Source organism: Tasmannia lanceolata, unplaced genomic scaffold (genome assembly GCF_043159265.1).
Source record: "Tasmannia lanceolata isolate RefF3 unplaced genomic scaffold, GAP_Taslan_0.1 ptg000044l, whole genome shotgun sequence".
Taxonomy (NCBI): domain Eukaryota; kingdom Viridiplantae; phylum Streptophyta; class Magnoliopsida; order Canellales; family Winteraceae; genus Tasmannia; species Tasmannia lanceolata.
The window spans coordinates 16,115,047-16,129,053 of NW_027518721.1; the positions used below are offsets into that span (position 1 = coordinate 16,115,047).

The following is a 14,007-nucleotide window of genomic DNA, read 5'->3' on the forward strand; positions in this document are numbered from 1 at the left end:
CCTACACAAAAAATTATACTAATCGAATGATCCCAACCGTCAAATAAAAACTATTTTTTACCACCCGGATTGGATACTTGCAAAAACAAAAAGGACCCACGATTTCAAACTCGAAATGATACAACTCTTTGTAATATAGTGGCGATGGGCGATTAACGGCCACGATCTTGTAGAATTACCGGTACGGAGGAGATATAAAAGTCAATGCTTGGCACGTGTAAGGATAAACACGTGAAGGAGGACAGGTGTCGTCAGAAAAACATTACAGTCCATAGGTTGACTCGTTGATGGAGTTTTCAAGTCTTCTAGAAATGGCAAAATAACACTTTGAGTGAAAACGTGTTCCTCCCTCTTTGAGTCTTGACAACGTTTATTTTTTGGAAATCTCTCTTCCTCCCTTCTTAACAACGTTTATTTTTTGGAAATCTCTCTCTCTCTCTCTCTCTCTCTCTCTCTCTCATATGAGAATGGGATTAGGGTATATTGTAGGAGAGTTAAGAAGGGAAATTTTTACAGGGAATAATGGAGGGTCCCCACAAGCTGAGGTGTTGTAACATCCTGCTTTTGAGTACTCATGTGACCTCCATTTCTTCCCTCATTTCATGTATTTATATGTAAGACTAGCACCCACACATTCACCCCTCTCTCTCTCTCTCTCTCTCTCTAAACCATGAAGCAAAGCTTCTTTTTCCTAGCCCTACTCATCCTACTTTCCTTGCATACCACAAGAGGCACCCGTCTCTTAACACCAAAACAAGGTAAGGAAGACATTTCTCCTCTTCTTCTTCTTCTTTTCTCTTTTTCTTGTTGATTTATTCATTTTGGGTGAACATTTTCGTTCTTATAGGGAAAGAGGAGGTTATAGATAGTGGGTTTTCTCAACTGGGTCATTCAGAAGAAGATGATCCATGGAAGGTGAGATGGGTATTTCATATTTGCTTTTTTTCTTTATTTTCTTTGTCTAAAATTTCTTTCTTATCTTAAGCCTTTTGTGTTTTGTGATATTTTCAGTTGATGGGCTTGGAGGATTGTGACAATGGAGATGAGGAATGCTTGAAAAGGAGGATGCTTTCAGAGGCTCACTTGGATTATATCTACACACAGCATAAAAACCCATAAAAATGGAATTGCAAGCTATTATGAGGGAACCAAGATTTATAGTTTCTCCCCCAAAAGTACTTTATGGTTATAGTCTCTAGACTTAAGCTTTCATAAGAATATGTTGATGTCATGTATCTGTTCCTCATTTTGATACTGTCATAACCATTCCATAGCATGAGAGTTATAGTTAGTGGTTGTACTTCTGTATTTATGGCTCAACCTCTAAGGTCCTTTATTCTTAAATTCTGTTTCTAGGCCTCCTTTTCCTTTTTCTTTCTTTTTGATGGATTAGATTGAAAAAGTAGGATCCTATATGGGAAGAAATTGAGGGATCAATATATATTATCCCTAGTTTGAATTTATTGCTAACATTTGAGGGTGTGATTAAGTACAGGGTCAAATTGATTGGGTTTGGGTGAATCATGTTATTTGAAGGGAGAAAGTTATGATCTCCAAGAGGAGTTGTAGACTCCTGGCTTCCTTTATTAACTTCATCAAACAGCTGAAACCCACCCTTCATAAAGATAACTTTCCCTCAAAGGATGGTAGGTGGGGAACTTTGCTTTCCCTAGCACTAGAATTTCTTTATTAACTCCATCAAACAGCTGAAACCCACCCTTCATAAAGCTACTTTCCTACAAAACGGATTTTGGGTGAGGAAACTTTGGTTTCCCTATTACTTTGCCCATTCTTGCGTAGGTAACTTGGGATCACAGCATTCTAAATCAAAGCATCGGATTATCACTCAACAACTCTGACAGGGATCCTTGTTCCAACTAGCCTTTTTTGAATGGAATCCAAACCATCTTGTGTGTGCCTTCCAAGGAATTGACTCTCTCTCTCTCTCTCTCTCTCTCTCTCTCTCTCTGACACACACAAATCAATAGTGTTACTTTCTGAAGCTTACCCAACCTATCAAAAGTGATAGAAGCAAATACGGCCACAAAACAGCTATTGTTTTTCAAAGTAAACTCTAAAGTACAGTTTTATCTATCAAAAATCAAAACCATGTTTTATGAGCTAAAACGTAAGATAACATGTGAGAAGCTATAGAAATCTAGGAGATGACACAACAATCTTTTTAACTTTCACTAGTTTCCACCTTTAAATAGATAGGTAAAAGAAGGAAGGTTCCATTTCAATCTGATCTGGTTTAGCCTAGTACCTAACGTCCTAACTGGGGCTGTTCTCTATTGCTTTGTTCGGTTGTACAAAAGCTCGGCAGCCGTCGGAATTTGTCTTGGATTTGGCATGTCATTCCATGTTTGGTTACCAAAATAGTATTGGACTCTCTTGGATTTCTCCAATGTAATAATTACTTGTGCGATGATGTGGATTCCGTGTCGTCAAGAAGTGCCAATGGATATAGTATGCCATATAAAAAGCAAGCCTATTCCAGAATAAAATTATCCAAGCAGTGTAAACAATCCCAGGAACAGCTTATCCAACAATTTCCATGGCCATGGAAAAAAGTTGTGACTTTGGGAAATAAGAAAGGGAAAATTACATTTACACCCTATCTAGTTTCTGACATATCCACTTCTACCCCTACAGTTTAAAACATGACAACTACACCCCATGTGGTTTCAATTTGTGTAAGGTAGCCCCCTCAGTTGACGGTTCGTCCACAGATTGAAGGGTTAGGATGATCCGATGGAGCTGATTTTTTAGGCACACCCTATGTATGTCAGGGCCCATCAAATGAACTTTTTGGATCATCCAAACAATGTGGGCCCATACCGAATCCTAACACTACCAAAAACACAATGGGCCCACATTGTTTGGATGATCCAAAGCGTTCATTTGATGGGCCCTGACATAGATAGGGTGTGCCCAAAAAAACAGCTCCATCGGATCATCCTAACCCTTCAATCTGTGGACGAACCGTCAACTAAGGGAGGCCTACCTTATACAAATTGAAACTAAAGGGGGTGTAGTTGTCACGTTTTAAACTACAGGGTTAGAAGTGGATGTGTCAGAAACTAGAGGGGGTGTAAATGTAATTTTCCCAATAAGAAAATGAGCCATAAACTTTGATGATGTCTCTCAAGGCTTATTGGGCAATGACCAAACTTATCCATGTGCGACTTGCAACCTCTTTCTCTAAATGGTCTGGATGAAACATTAAACGATCCACTTGTGGGTCCCACACGGGGACTTGTACGTGTAATCAAGACCGTTGATTTTTGTGGATTATCACAAAGTGATCCACATGATCCTCCCCCATTTGGAAAGGGTGCTTCCATCTATAAGATTAAGGCCTACAAAATTGAACTCTAAACGAGAATTTTTAGGGGGGTTAGAATCATTCTATCAAGCTGGGGAGACTTTATGGGGGTAGGATCATCCTAGCAAGGTGGGACCAACTGCAATCAAGATGGGGCTAGTTATCCTCACCGGTCAGATCAAAGGATGTACCACATCCACGTGGTGGGCACACTGTACTAGTCACTGGCTTGGCCATTGTACGCCACATTCGTGGGAGCTGAGTTTGACTTAAGAGGTGTAATGGAGTGGTGGGCCCACTGAGGCCATTACCTACCGTACAACACATTTGTGGACGCTGATTGGTTCCTTCCATGTTGCCAGTCGCACCAAAGTAATAAATGGATTTTGACCCATTTTATGTGACCCTCTAATAAATGGATTTTGACCCATTAAATGTGGACCCTCTATCTTTGAGTAGTGCTGCAACTCGAGCCGGGTTTTACCCGACCCACATCGACCCGACCCGAAAATAGCCTGGGTTGGGTTCAGGTTTCATGGGTTTCGGGTCGAGCCGGGTTGAGCATTCAAAAGCCCGCATGAATCTCAGGTCGAGCCGGGTTTGAAGGGGCCCGATCCGATCCGACCCAACCCGAGTTACATAAGTTATAGTATGTACATTTTTTTCTATTGTTAGTTAAAAGTTAAAAGTGAAAACCCACGCACCCATTGTTATTGTATGTGAGTGTAATTTCTGCTTCTATGAGTTGAGTTGATTCAAGTGTTTGATTCAGCATTGTTTGATTGTAATTACAACATTGTTTGATTCAAGTGTTATGTGAGTGTAATTACATCATTGTTTGATTCAAGTGTAATGTGAGTGTAATTTCTACTTCTATGAGTTGAGTTGCCTTGCCAAACAAGAATTTTCCTTTAAAAATTGCGTCAACGTGAAAAAACCCGACCCGACCTGAGATTTATCATCGGTAGGGCCGGGTTTGTGAATCATGGGTTTTCCGAAAAAAAACCCGACCCGAGATATTTCTCGGGTAGGGTTGGGTTCTCCAAAACCCGACCCGACCGACCCGAGTTGCAGCCCTATCTTTGAGTGAACTCTGTTCTCTCTCAGTGAGCCAAAAGTGGCAAAATTTCACCTAATGACGAGAGGAAATGCACCAGTGCAGGCTTGTAAAATCTGCAACAGCCTCAATTTCAATTTAGACTTCTGACTTGAGGACATAGCTAGCAAAACTCCTTTTTAAAACCGCGCTGTTTTGAAAAAAACATATTTTATTGGTGTGCCGTTTAAAACTTTTACAACGAATAAAACTTCATTTTTTTTGAGGCAAACGTTTTAAACACGTTTAAAATGATTTTATATGTTTTAAATACATTTTTTTGGCCAACTTTCCAAATTTACCCCTACCAACTTTTGTAAATAACAAAATTAACAAAATTCTAAACACATTTTCTTGTATTTCCATTTTTTTTACTACTTTTTTTTTTCTGAACCAATACCGTATTAAACTCAAATTTTTGCCGTCCTGTTTTTTGGCCGAAACACGTCTTGCTAACCATGCTTCATGATTTGCCTACCGTATTACTCAAAACATTTGCATAAATATAATGCCCTTTTGAGGAAATATGAACAGCAACACATCATCCCTTTGGTTCTTGAGCTCAAACCTCAAGCATGAATAAAACTCCGAGGACATTCTCAACATTACAAATATAATGAAGGGCAAGTAATACATATAAAGAACAAAAACCCATTCATGTTTAGAATGAAAGAGGAGCAACTCAACTTAGCTCAACCCAACTAAGCCTTTGTCCCAAACTAGTTGGGGTCGGCTAATGAATCCTTTAGAAAATTTTCATGAAGAAGGTGAAAGAATCTACCGGGCTCAAATTGACTTTAGAATGAAAAAGGAGCAGAATGATAAAAAAAGAAAAGAAAAAGGGGGATAATGAAACCTAAGAGAGTTCACGAAACATTTACTGTCTTGCAAACATAACTCATTGTTGAAGTATAAATGATTAAATAACACCAACTCTAACGGCTTATGCTTTTGGAGTAATTGGTTGTTTCGCATGGTATCAAAACTCAATAACTACTTTATATTAAATGAAAAAAAAATCCAGTGTACAGCCAACAGAAAAAAGAGGGGCCGCACGTGAGGATGATTATTGATGTATAAATGAAGAAATAACACCAACTCCAACAGCTTAAGCTTTTGGAGTAATTGGTTGTTTCACACTCACGGAGTCATATTAGTATTAATGATACAAGATAACATTTAGATCGTGCATGCACCAAAATGCAGACCCAGTAGCACCATATGCACAAAACAAACAAGGCATTCCTCTAACAATGACACCAGATACCAGAATTTAGCACAACACACTTCACTGGGTGAAAACGCACTTTACTGAGGGCCACTTTGGTTGCACGTCATTCCCTTGTATAGTAGCGAATTAGAACTGAAGTAGTCAACCGGTGTAATAGCAACGAAGTAGTCTCCTCCTGGTGGTAGTTAGTGTTTCCGCTGTCAATTAAAGTACATTCGTGGTGCGAAATGCACATACTGAAATATTTGGTCAGTTGGGGGTGTCATTACCAACATAGAGAGAGAAAGGTGAGAAAGAGAGAAGAGTGTTGAATGTCAAGACTACTAGCAAAAACCCTTCTTTTTTCATCGATTAAATATGATGGGGCAGAAGAGACAAGCTCAAAACCACCTACAATGGCAAGTGAAATTTTAAGAGACTGATGAACAATTGTCATGGAAAGGTAATTGAAGATCATGTTTACCCCAAATGTGGATTCCACCTCCTCTATTAGGTGAAATTCAACTTTGATGACAGCTCTAAAGGGAATCCGAGTAGTGTGGGAATTTGAGGCATATTCCATGCTTCAAAGGGTCAGAAAATTCTATCTTTTTCAGGGTTCGTTGGGGTCTGCAATGCGAATGAGGCGGAAGCTCGGGCCTTGTCATGGGGCTTAAGGTGGTATTCAAAGGCTAGATCAGATTCCTTAATTATAGAAAGGGACTCCTCCAACATCATTGCTTGGGCCTATAACAAGATACACGGACCATGAAAATTACAGGGCATAATTGACAAAATTAGAGATTTAGTTTCATCCATTAACCCTTCACTGCAGCATAGCCTGAGATCGGTGAACAAGGAAGTTGATAAGATTGTGAAAGGAGGGGAGGGTGAAGTATTGGTCATCTTGGGCTAATCTGGCAAAATTATCTCCCAGAGTCCTGTTATGCATCGGTCAGTTGTGTGACAGGATGCAACTTTGGCTCCTCCTTTCCCAGAGGTTATACTAGCAGGCACTATAATATGGAAAATATATTGTTTAGCTGTTCTCTGTTTTAATTATATACCTGAATGCTCCATTCTCCGAAGAGGGTTAATATAGCATATAGACAATCAGGAATCAGGTTGAGATAGTGGCTAACTATAGGCATATAGGCAATCAGGAATGAGGTTGAGGTTGAGATATTGGCTAACTTAACAGGAGCTGGAATGGCTATGTAAGAAGGTTGTCATTCGTGGGACGCGTTGTCCCCGTGGCTGTATTAGCTTTTCTGCATTAATAAAATCGTTATTTTTTTCAAAAAAAAAATGTTTGGTGGGAGACAAAAGTAACGGCACATGGGCAGAGGGAGAGAGAATGCAAACAGTCTTATAGTAGTTCGAATCAAAGCATGCAATCAAACACCACTACTAGATGATGTGGCATCCCGAAAACAACCAAAACACCTAGTAAACCCCAGAAATTGTGCAACCAGACAGACCCTACGGCAACTAAAACATAACATGAGCAACAACATGCACACCAGATTAGATAAAAAAGACAGTAAGTAACCTATTTATGCATCTATTTTTTTCAAACATATGAAGAGAAAAGAAGACATGAATCTGTGGAAGACTTGTGATGTAGATCGTAGGCCAATAAGTGGCATATTTGCCTATTAGGATTTCTAGGCATTTATTTTCCATGTTATGTAGTTTTTAGGCTTTTATTTTCCATGTTATTTAGAATTAGGAAGTTTAGTATTTTAGGAATTCTTATTTTAGTAGGTTTCTATCTTTTATGTTGTTAATTGCCTATTTATAGGCCTATTTACAGCTCTATTGTGAACTTTGATGATTAATTGAATTGATTGAAAGCTTCTCCCCCAGATTTTTATTCTTCCCTCTCTTCTTCTACTTCTCTTCTCTTATTCTTCCCTCTCTTCTCCTCTTTTCCTATTCTTCTTTTACTTCTCCCTAATTCCGTCTCTTCTTTTCTACTTATTAGTCTTCTCTCTTCTTCTTCTTCCCCTATTCTTCTCTTCTTTTCTCATCCATTCTCTTCTTCTTCTCTTCTATCCCCTTTCTTCTATTTCTCTTCCCTATCCTGCATCAACTTGCTTCCTATTTTCGGGCACACGCAAATTACCATGGACTGCATGCACAAGTAACCTGTTAAGAGCAACAGCCGGGCCAGCTAATTCTGATCCATATGCTTGCGCCTGCATTACAAAAGAATGGTGTACATTCTTTTTAGAATATCAACCATCCTCCTGGTCCTGCAGAGGATAAAACCACACAGAAGGTTTGAAGGTTTATATTTGGTGATAAAGAGCAGAGGATGAAATTCTCCTATGCCTTGTCCCCGTGACATTCTCCTCCTTCGCTGTTCACCCTTATTTCCTGAACATTCTCCTACATGCTAGAGTTTGCCCAGCATCAATGATTCAGAATTTGGAGCTGGTTAAGGTCAAGAGCAAAGCTCTAGTTTTGATGATGAAGAGCAAAGGCTCACATTTGCATACTTCGAAGTGTTTTCAGGCTTAGGGTTCTGGGTGCCAATCCAGGTCTGGAGATTCTGTGACTTTTGCCTTGGGAATGTGGTTATGGTTAAGGTCAGGAACAAAGGTTTCACACTTGCATGCTTTGAGATATTTTTCAGGCTTGGGTGCCAATCCAGGTTAGGTGGTTCTAAAGGCAGAAGCTTCTGCCTTGGAATGTGGTGCTGGCAGAGGTCAAAAGCAAAGGTTTATATTTCGCTATAATGAGCAAAGAATTACATTTGCATGCTTAGAGGTATTTTCAGACATTGGGGTCCTGGGTGTCAATCCAGGTTTGGTGGTTCTGTGGCTCTGCCTTTAGGTTAACCGTGAAGAAAGATTAGCTATCTTACCATCCGCTGCAAGAACAGGAGCGCTCCTTTTGTACTAGGAGAAGATTAATGTGCGCCCTTTGTACTAGGAGCCGCCACCTTTTAGCAGTTCAACAGTCATAATACCACTACAATGGGGCTTAGTTTTAAAAAAAAAGGATGCCGTTATCAACACCCATATAGAAAATATAAGCATCTCATAACTTGAAGCATCTAGGAATCATAAGAATCCAAAATGGATGCAACATAGTAGGTTTGTGCAACTAAATAGACCTTATCCTTCACTAGCATGGTGGACTGTTTGGTAAGGCAGGACAAGTTCTTTGGGGCTTGGTATCTTACGCATTAATGGGGCATATTTGGAAGGAGAGAAACAATCATACTTTCGAGGAAAAAGAAAGGCATTTGGAAAGGATAATTCTAGACATCAAAATAGACCATATCCTTTGGGGAATAAATGACAAGAAGTTTCCAAAATAGATATCATTAGAAATCAGAGAATTATTATTCAAGAAAAAAGGCTTGAAGATGAGAACTGCTCCAAGATAGCACCCACCCTCAAACTAAATTTTGACAGTAGCTCAAAAGGTAGTCCAGGACTAGTGACTATTGGAGGAAGCAAGTTGTTATCTTTTTCCAAACCGGTGGTGCTGTGTGATTCTAATGAGGCAGAAGCAAGAGCCCTCTTGTGGGGATTGACATGGTTTGCAAAATCAATGAATGGCCCTCAAGTCCTCGAAGGTGATTATTCTAATGTTATTGCATGGGCGACAAATAAATCAAACTGGTCCTCAAAAATTAGGAGAGATCATAGGGGAAATTAGAATTTGTGCCAAAAAACATGTCCATCATTGCAGCACAGATAGAGGTCAGCTAATGAGCAATCGGATAAGGCCATCATCACATTCAGTTTGCAAGGTGAAGTGATATTGGGATATAAAGACTGTTCGGGCAAGTTATGCTGTTTTTTGTAAGGATTTCTCTTTGAGACGCCTCATCCCATACAAGATTTGCAGACATTTGTCATGTATATTTTTCTTCATTAATAAACCTATTACTGTTAAGAAAAAAATCTGCAACAAAAGAAAAAGATTGAAGGCTAAGACCCTGTAGAAAATCAATGGACAAAGGTCCGATCAAAACTCACAATCAAAAGCAAGATAAAACAATCCACAATGACAACATACAAAGAACACAGTCAGTTTACGTGGTTCAGCACAATGGCAGCGGGCGATCGAAAGAATATTTCACTAAGCAAGAAGTATACAAAGATTACAATAGGTTCCTCAATCGATCGAGCACTTGACCGATTTCCAAACCCTTTACTTGCAACCCTTTCTACAACTCCTTGCCGACCTCTTTATATCACAAACAAGAGAATAACAAAGCTTTCTCTTACCTCTCGTCCAAACGAGAAAACCTCTTCATCATCCTCTTGAAGAAAACTAAGAGATTTGATGGAGAAAACCCTTACAAGCCCTTTTCCGCTCCCCGTTTTCTCTCTTGCCAAGAGCACAAAAATCGTCATCTCGTATTTGCCCTTTTCCCCTTTTCTTTACGATCGTCTGATGCCAATTTTATTCACAATCGGTCTTCCTAAATGTCTCACACCACTTCCTTTTTAGTTTAGGCTTCCCACTTAAATCTCCTTTCAGTAGGCATGGAAACAACGCGACTTCCCAGCAATCTCTAACTTGAATTGTTTCAGAGCCACCTGAAGATCAACTGTATTGGGTACCGTGTATGTCAAGAACACAGCTCCGCACCTCCTACACACATGAGGTGCACACCCCACTCCATGGGGTGCCCTACCAATCATCAGTATTTGGTATATTTGGTGCGAACTTAATCTCTATAACTGGCTTAGCCACTCGATTCTTTGCTAAATGTATAGAATTCTAGCCATTGCAATGCAACAAGATGCCTCCTTGCTTCAACCCAGTATTGAGAACTAATCCGGCCAACCAAATAGCCTTGGCACTCAGCTGAAACTATCCATCAGGGAATCATCAAATGAAAAGACATCCCTTATAACTAAACTTCTCTCTGCACACCACTACGAGCAAGGGAATCAGCCTCAGCATTGGTTGAAAGGGTGGAGACCTGGAATGTAGTCTGCCGGTCCCTAAGAGAATCACCTTCCAGAATCAACAGCCCAGCAAAAGAGGGAGCTAACAGAAAGATAACCACACTTCATCAAAAGAACCACATCTTCATTAAATTCCATAATGACACCCGGCCCAGAGTAAGCCAATCAGACCAAACCATCATGACCCTCAATAATTCTCCAATGCCAATAGGGCCAGGGTTTCCAAACTAGAGCCATCAAAGTTGAGCTTGAGTAATCCCAATGGTGGTGACTGCTACCACGGAATCGGGGTACAGTGCACCACCAAGCTGTGGCGACAGAAATTCTAGGAATTGTGCAGCTCAGAAATAGCAACAACCTCAAAAGCTTTGCTTGAGACAACCCACTAGGGAATGCTACAATGCTACTGATAACCCAGTTTCTCAACACTAAAATAGACTTTACCACTCCCTTGAAGATTCTTCTAATTTGTCACACAGCAAGAGTCATGGACATCAGCTAAGATACCAAGACACCCTAGATACACCTCGGTTAACGAACTTAATATTGAAGTATTGGATGCAGATTTGGAGCTACTTGGAAGCATCCGAGTACCACAGAGAATATGAAAAACAAATGTATCATTGGTGGGACTAGTCTATTTAATTATAAAAGAAAATGTTAGAGAAGAAAGCAACATACAAGCACCAAATTTAGAAGTTAAGCAGCTAAGTGGCTGCTACAACTCACATATACTTACTTAAGGGGTGTATCAAGCCTCTTGGGTATGTCTTGAAGTGCTGAGCATAAGGCTCACACCTCAAGGTATATTCTCCCACATACTTATAGACAATGTTGGAACACTACAGGAAAGTTATTCCATGTTAACCTGACAATCATAACAAGGCAGCACTCAGCAGTCACGGGGTTGATTTCCCAAACGATAAGATTATCTATATTCAAGTCCACGATAATTTAAACACACAAAACCATCTCTCCCAAAATATTATAGAAAACAAACGCAGTGATACAACCCATAGTGTGTGTGATATAAAACATGATTAAAGCATAACCCATTAACCATGAACCACAACAGCAATCTGGTAGATGGGCAAACAACTGTTATTGAAAGTGGGGAGAAGCAGTAGCAGGTGGACGGCTGCAAAAAAGTATAAAAAAGCTATTATGAATAACTAAATTACCAACTACCAACTTAAAATGCCAAATTATGTAAGCCAATCTTAGCCTTTAAGTTTTTACCAATACCATAAATGCCAATATCTTGAAGTATTCTTGAAATTGCTATCTAAATATTGTTATTGCACTGATAGAAAGAACATGAGTATCAATGAGTGATATTACTATAAACAACGAAATCATGAAAAATTCTTACAGTTTAACACACAACTAGTTCGGAACAGACAACAATTCAATGATAGCAACTTGCATTGCAATCTGAATGTTCTGATTGCACCGAATTGCACAGAAAGCATAGACTAAAAGCCCTAATCGCCTTTGAATTGAGTGATGTTTTGAATTTTGATTGGGGTTTTGTTAGGGACAATCGGAGGAGGCATTTTGTGGGTGGGCTGTTGCGTGAGAGAGCAGCCACCTCGGATGGATAAATGAATAGGACAAAATCTATTCAAAAGTATGTGGCTACTCACCAGGGGTGGCAAAAATGGCCAAACCGAACCGAAACCGAGCCGAAACCGAACCGAAAATTCACTAGGGGGATCAAACCGAACCGAAACCGAACCATTTCCACCCCTACTAGTCTACTACTCACTCATCCAACAACCCGCCGCGAAATGCCTTCTGAAAAAGGAAAAAAAAAAAACAAGAGTGTTTAAAGCAAGCTTGCCTGCCCAAAACATAGAAAAGACAAAGAAAGGGGGGTGTCCTAGTAAATAATGAGGGAAACAAAAGAGATTCCCTGCCATTCCTGCCGTGCCTGGGGCCCACCGATTAGTTGGAAGGGCGAACGTCGCATCAACGGTGTGATCGATCCGATCGTACGATCCAGTTTATCTTACAGGCTACGAGAGACAGCAGTGGAATCTCAATCAAATCCGAAAATTTCATGCCAGCGTTAGATGACCAAAATAACCTTCACTGTTCCTCCATAATTTAGTAGTAGGGTGTCATTACCAATAGATATAGACAAAGGAAAGGCAAGAGAGAAAAATCACCATCCCTAAACCAGGTGAGTACTATATTTTCCCAAGTACCCAGTTGTTCCATTTAATTCCAGAGTTAATGTTCTCTCTCATCATATATATGTCTGTGAAAAACTGAAAAAGATTGATATGCTTTTACTTATTCTTGGAAGCCTTGAATTTGCAAATAAAGGAAGAAAGAGAGAGTTAGATGACAGAGGAAGAGATGAGATTGGGTTCTACTCCACCTAATTGTAAAGATTGAAATGGTCTTACGAACTTTGATGCCATCTAAGTTAAATAAATGCCCTGAAGGACTACTATGAAGAGCATCTAAATGGACATTCCTTAGTTTAAGGATTGTGAGTCCCTATGTAACTGTGGAGGGGAGAATCAAGAGATAATATATTTCCCTTCCAAAAACATTTACATGAAGACATTTGAGATAAACTTACTAAAGTTGTAAATAAATAAACCCAATAAGATGATCACCTAATAAATGTACCTTGCTCTTCATCTTTTGACTCAATATACAATTCATGTTAAAACACCTACAATGCAGCAAAAAACACTCCCTTGCTGTAAATTCCTGTTAAATATTGTGATTTAAAAAATGAAGCGAGAAAAAATAAAAAAAATACATTGAAGCATTTATGTAAACATTTATCTATTTGTACAAAAAAAAACCAATTTCATGTCTAAATAATCTAAATTCATGTACCATCAACTGAAGAAAGGGTCGATCTCGAGGTCGTCTCTTTGAAACTTGCATTCGCCTTGCTGAAACTTTGGGTTGCCTTGGAAAACTTTGGTCATTCCCAAGATGCAAGACGAACCCAAGTTTTCTTAGGTGAGCCCAAGTATCAACGAGTCGACCCCGAGTTTGACCAAGTAGACTGCGAGTTTGATCGAGACGACCCCGACATTGATGATTCGACGACACCAAGTTTCATCTATTTTAGCCTAACTTTCATCGAGATGACCGGAATATCATGATTTTTACCTAGATCGAGGTTTGACTAGATTTTTTGCTATAGAAATCGATTCATTTAAAGAATAGTTTCACTTATCATTTCGACGACTGACGGCTTTGGGTTCAATTGTAAAAATGGAGTTGCAATAAAGGCATGGGCAACGGTTGAAGGTTCTACGGTTGCTGGTTCGACTCGTAGGGAAGGCGACGACTGGAGAAGAACAATGTCATGACGGAAGGTGATGCAGCCCAAATCATAAGGCTGATTTGTTTCTATTTTCCTGCATGATTAGGGTAGATTTGTTTCCAATTTCATACATGC

At 39.6% G+C, this 14,007-nt stretch overlaps 1 protein-coding gene and 1 long non-coding RNA gene across 4 annotated transcripts; one reads left to right on the forward strand and one right to left on the reverse strand.

Moving 5' to 3' along the window:
- Positions 1-472: 472 nt before the first annotated feature.
- Positions 473-1,472, forward strand: PSK3 (PHYTOSULFOKINE 3 PRECURSOR). The gene is made up of 3 exons (XM_077374358.1): positions 473-758; positions 848-915; positions 1,012-1,472. The coding sequence occupies exons 1-3, from the start codon at positions 671-673 to the stop codon at positions 1,117-1,119; spliced, it is 264 nt and encodes an 87-aa protein (XP_077230473.1). The 5' UTR covers positions 473-670; the 3' UTR covers positions 1,120-1,472.
- Positions 1,473-9,597: 8,125 nt separating this feature from the next.
- LOC143863920 (uncharacterized) lies at positions 9,598-13,265 on the reverse strand. Of its 3 annotated transcripts, none has more exons than XR_013241035.1 (3): positions 13,218-13,265; positions 11,314-11,442; positions 9,598-11,211 (listed from the first exon to the last, which is right to left on the reverse strand). It is a non-coding gene; the product is annotated as an uncharacterized LOC143863920 (long non-coding RNA). The 3 variants fall into 3 exon arrangements; XR_013241034.1 differs by having other exon boundaries at positions 13,205-13,265; XR_013241036.1 differs by lacking the exon at positions 13,218-13,265 and adding an exon at positions 12,221-12,492.
- Between the last annotated feature and the right edge of the window lie 742 nt (positions 13,266-14,007).

Coding starts and splice junctions, on each gene's coding strand:
- PSK3 (XM_077374358.1), top strand. CDS start 671: ATGAAGCAAAGCTTCTTTTTCCTAGCCCTACTCATCCTACTTTCCTTG. Junction 759..847: donor TCTCTTAACACCAAAACAAG/GTAAGGAAGACA, acceptor TCGTTCTTATAG/GGAAAGAGGAGGTTATAGAT. Junction 916..1,011: donor AAGAAGATGATCCATGGAAG/GTGAGATGGGTA, acceptor TGATATTTTCAG/TTGATGGGCTTGGAGGATTG.